This window comes from Daucus carota, chromosome 6 (genome assembly GCF_001625215.2).
Source record: "Daucus carota subsp. sativus chromosome 6, DH1 v3.0, whole genome shotgun sequence".
In the NCBI taxonomy this organism is placed as follows: domain Eukaryota; kingdom Viridiplantae; phylum Streptophyta; class Magnoliopsida; order Apiales; family Apiaceae; genus Daucus; species Daucus carota.
This window is the reverse complement of record NC_030386.2, coordinates 10,141,741-10,146,740: the sequence shown is the minus strand read 5'-3', so window position 1 is coordinate 10,146,740 and position 5,000 is coordinate 10,141,741. Positions and strand designations below refer to the sequence as shown.

Sequence of the window (5,000 nt, the reverse complement as noted above, 5' to 3'; positions counted from 1 at the left end):
TCCGTGTGATTCTAGTATAGGGAATCGTTTGCTTTAATTCATGACTACTCGAAAGAATTTCATTGATTTAGTTACTGAAGATGGTAAGACGTATGATCCACGAGAGGATTGGGCTTAATTAAAAAAAAAGCCCTTACCTATTTATTTTTATTCTAAAGGTCCATCATAGGGCCGATTAAATGTTTACATTAAATCATGTGGAAGCCAGCCCAGCAGTTCCCATCTATCTTCCCTCCCCGGTCAACTCCTGCGAGGGAATCATTCTTTCAGGACTGGCCCCCTGGCCTCTGATATCCATGTAAAGGACACGGCGAGCATAAATACCCTCTTTAACTTCTATTCTGACGGACTGAATATCCTTTATAAGGAATCGTAGGAAAGGAAAGGATAAAGCTTGCATTCTAGAAGCGGTAGCTCCCCGCCTCCTTCATTCCTATTGCCTTCTTCGGTGAGAAGCTCCCTTCCCTTTTTTTAAAATGCCTGATTGTAGGCTCGAAAGCAACAGATTAAGCAACTTGCGCGAAACTTGAGCAGTTCTCCATAAGGGGCAACAAGCAACGGATTGAGCTGAAAGCCGTTGCTCTAATGCCTCGTTACGTATACTTCACTCGCTCGTTAGCGCTTTAGTTTGATTGCAGGGCCTTTACCTTTAGGCTTGACTAATAAGATAGATAGGGCTTTTTTCGCTTTTTTTGAGACCATATAAGGCTTTCTTCTTCAATCGGAGGAGGGGTCACACTTTTTATTCTTGAATTTGAATGAAAAAAATTAAATTAGTAAATGAATTGAACTCACCCTGAAGAGAGTCTGTAGTCTGGCACTGCAAAAACAGGATACCGGTGTATATATGATATATATATGTGTGGACATGTTGTGTATAAAGAACGAAAAAATGCGGATATGGTCGAATGGTAAAATTTCTCTTTGCCAAGGAGAAGATGCGGGTTCGATTCCCGCTATCCGCCTAAGATTGAGTAATTTTTTCATATGATAAAAAAATAAAGAAAGGTTTCACTATAGAGTTGGACATAATAGTGTAGTAATACTATCCAGTCCTTCTTTTCTTCCCACCCCAAAACAAAAAGGTGTTAATGAATTACTAGTTAAAAGAGCCAAGCCTAAAAAAGGGTTGACAAACACCCCTAAAATAATTTCCTGCGCCCACGTGTAGCGGTAGGCAGGAATGCTAATTAGTTTGGGGGGTTCGCTAGCTCGGATAGGACAGTCTTTCTGAAAGGGGGAACAAGCTCTTCGAAACGGATACCTATCTCTTTGAATCAAACCTTTCCAGGACGCTCGCTTCCATTTAGTGCCATGTTTTGTTACCAGACTGCTGCTCTTCTGACCTCAAAGGAAAAGAAGCATACTTGAAGGGCCCATAGAGAATAGCCCCTACGGACACCATCTATCAATCGTTCCATCTCTGTTTTCCCCAAAAGGAAGAATCTTTATTTTCCATTCTCTATAGATCGGCATTATGTACTCTACTATAGTAAGATAGAAAGCTGGCCGAAGACCCTTTTCTTGTAGGAGCTGCATGGATGACTGGAAATCGTAAGGTAAGGAAGACCTTTGCCACCTGAGAGCCCGTGATTAGATTCTTTTATTTAGAGTAGGATTCCCGATTCAACTCCGAAAAAGATGCGACTTCCCATCCTGGGCTTTATCCGTTCGCCGAGCACAACAGAATACAGAGGAGTGCATTTATTTCATTTAAAATTGGAATTCAAGATAGCCTTGCTGCAGCCGGAGGCCTTTTACTAAAACAAACGAGAAAAGAAAGGCCAAAGGGCGTAAAGCCGAGCCTCGGCTAAGACCTCGGGATGGGATATTCTGAGGTTTAGTGAGCGCGTATAACACGCAGCAAGTCAACTTTCCTTCTACGCTAACTCCTGAAAATGTGGAGCTATAGCTCGGTAAGCCTTTCCAAGACCAACAACCTAATAGTCTCGATCCGCGATCAATGGCACTCACACTTCTTTATTCAAGTAGCATAAATAGGTCTTCCGTTACTCTTGAGTTTTCTGTTGAGGTCTATCCTGTAGAGGTACTCAAATTGGATCAGTGATCGATTTCTAGGTTTCTTCGTAAACCTAATTGGTTACTTCCAATTACGTATATCAATAGTTCAAACCGCACTCAAAGGTAGGGCATTTCCCATTTTTATAGGAACACTGGCCAAATCATTGATACAAATAATATCCAAATACCAAATACGCCTTCTATATAACCTATGTGAAGTGGAAGAAGCTCTTGGAAAGATCAAACAAAGGACTTGCTCTTCCGCCGTAAAGAATTCTTCCAATAACCCCGAGCCCGATCTTTTCAAAAAAGCACGTACAGTACTTTTATGTTTACGAGCCAAAGTTCTAGCACAAGATAGCCGAAGTATATACTTTATTCGATACAAACTCTTTTTTTGTGAGGATCCACTAAAAAAATGAGAAATATTTCTGCATATACGCCCAAATCGGACAATAATATCAGAACCTGATAAATCAGTCCAAACCGCCTTACTAATAGGGTGCCCCAATACGTTACAAAATCTCGCCTTAGCCAATGATCCAATCAGAGGAACAATTGGAACAAGAGTATCGAACTTTTTAATAGGATTATCAATTATAAATGCATTTTCTAACATTTGACTGCGGACCATTGAAGGGTTTAGTCCCGCACTTGATATATATCCCAGAAGAGATAGGGAATTATTATATAATTGGTTTATACAGATCCGTCCCAGCTGAGACCATAGGTAAAAACGACATTCCCAGAAATTGAAAAAGTAATATGTCCATTTTTTCATCAAAGGGGGTGTCCCTTTTGAAGCGAGAATTGATTTTCCTTGATACATTTTGTGGTGATACAAACAAATACGTATGTCCCCTGCTCTCTCCATGTTTTTCCTAGATCTGTCCCGAACTTCTCCTTATCCTCTCGTCCATCGGATTAACTTCAACTGGTGAATGGGCAGGAACTTACATAGCGATATCCCTGTGGGAAGGTTCTATGAGCACTAAGAAAAAGGCATTACGACGTCTTAGGCTTGCTGGCCTGATTGAAATCGAAAACTTGGCTCAATTGAAGCCAAACCGGGTTCCTCGCTAGAGTCTATTGAGATGCCAGTCAACGGTTGGCAGGGCTTGTTATGCCGGCTTTTGATAAAGGATTCTCGGATTGGCATTATGCCTTGCCTTGATTAGAGTTCGAAATCCCTATCCAAGCTAATCAAACTCGAATTTGACTTAATCTCTAACCCAATAACCAAAAACCTCCCTGGAGCTTGGTCATCCTTTCTGTGAGGTAGCTAGTCTCCTCTAGCTTGTCTGGTTAATGGGGCTCTCTATTCAAAGATTCAAGAAGTCACTCCGCTTTCTGGGATGGAGAAGTTTCCCTTTCTTTGATTCATTCGCCCTACGTGATCATCTAATTTCTTCCAGTGGAGAAGGGACAGACCTTCCCCGTCTACTCGAATAAGTCAAAGCGATTTTGGTCACAGAGATTGGAGACACAAAAGCAAATATCAAATCTTAGCCATTCAAGAGTTGGTAGCGCGAAGAAATGGTTCAATCACCAAGGCAAGCGTGACCGAGCAGCCCATTTTGACGAGCAAGCACGAAATAAATCGACTGCATAAAAGGAACTCCATCTTTGAAAAGAAGACAGAAATAGGGAAGAATTTGACAGCGATAAAAAACATAATAATAATGGGAACTCTACCTTCTGGTGGAGAGATGAGGGGACGGCACCCAAGCTATTAAATCTCCGGTTATTATGTAGCTGGCCCATTAGTGGGTGAAATTCCTGCTATTGGGAGTTCTACATTAAAGTAGAATTCAATTTTTCTTTGTTGTTCAGTCGTTCAAAAACTCTTGTTATGGTTTTCCCGCTCCTTAGTTCATCTCCCGGTAGAACAAGGCACCAATGCGGTGGGTTCGACTCCCACAGGGTCGCACATTGCCAATCTAATGGGTACTAAGTTCTGCTGTCAATTACGGATTCTTTAGCGATGTAAAGCCATCAGGCAAAGAAATGGTTGTCTCGGTATTCGTAGCCAGGATCGAACTCTCCATGAGATTCATAGTTGCATTACTTATAGCTTCCTTGTTCGTAGACAAAGCGGATTCGGAATTGTCTTTCATTCCAAGGCCTAACTTGTATCCATGCGCTTCATATTCGCCCGGAGTTTGCTCCCAGAAATATAGCCATCCCTGCCCCCTCACGTCAATCCCACGAGCCTCTTCTTGATTCTCGTTCAACCACGGCGGGGGAAAGCCACACTGGGACTGAGACACGGCCCAGACTCCTACGGGAGGCAGCAGTGGGGAATTTTCCGCAATGGGCGAAAGCCTGATGGAGCAATGCCACGTGCCCCCAACCAACCAAGGGAGTGGTTACGTCATGTAGTGCTTGTCGACGCGTTTGAACAGTGTATCACAGTCGACATCGGCATTTCGGGCTAGACCATCGAAATCTTCAACTTCAGGCTAAGATAGAGTGGGAATGCAGGCGGCTATATACAGTATAGATCAACGAGTACTAGCGCTTCGGGCCTATGGATCATCTAGGTCTTTGATCGTAGGCTTCCTATTCTTGCTTTTATCGTTCGTATACCGTATATAGAAAAGGTATACTCGCTTCGCCCGCTCGCTCGAACGCTCGTTTAGTAATTAGTAGAGATTGGAGAGGAGATAGATGCCCGAACAATCATCTGTATCAGTAAAGAGAAGGAAAGGCATTTTTTCTTTATTTCCTTTTACAACATAGGAGAGATCCAAACTTTCTTGGAATAAATTCCAGCGAACAAGTATAAAGCGGTTCTTTTTTAATATAAAAATGGATTTAGGAGAAGAGAGTGCCGCGAAGGCGATAATGTCTTACGATCTTGAGATCCCCACGGAGACGGAGACGGAAACCCCCAGCAGATGAGCGGAGAATCTGAGGGGGACCCTAATCTCCTAAGGCCACTAATTAGGGAATACCGGTAAAATGAGCCTGTCTGC

At 42.6% G+C, this 5,000-nt stretch overlaps 1 protein-coding gene and 1 non-coding gene across 2 annotated transcripts; one reads left to right on the top strand and one right to left on the bottom strand.

Moving 5' to 3' along the window:
- The first annotated feature begins 894 nt into the window (after positions 1–894).
- On the top strand, positions 895–965 carry TRNAG-GCC (transfer RNA glycine (anticodon GCC)). The gene has a single exon. It is a non-coding gene; the product is annotated as a tRNA-Gly (tRNA).
- Positions 966–2,128: 1,163 nt separating this feature from the next.
- LOC135147186 (maturase K-like) lies at positions 2,129–2,896 on the bottom strand. Its single transcript, XM_064080037.1, has one exon. It carries the CDS (start codon positions 2,894–2,896, stop codon positions 2,129–2,131), a length of 768 nt encoding a protein of 255 aa, XP_063936107.1.
- Positions 2,897–5,000: the final 2,104 nt, after the last annotated feature.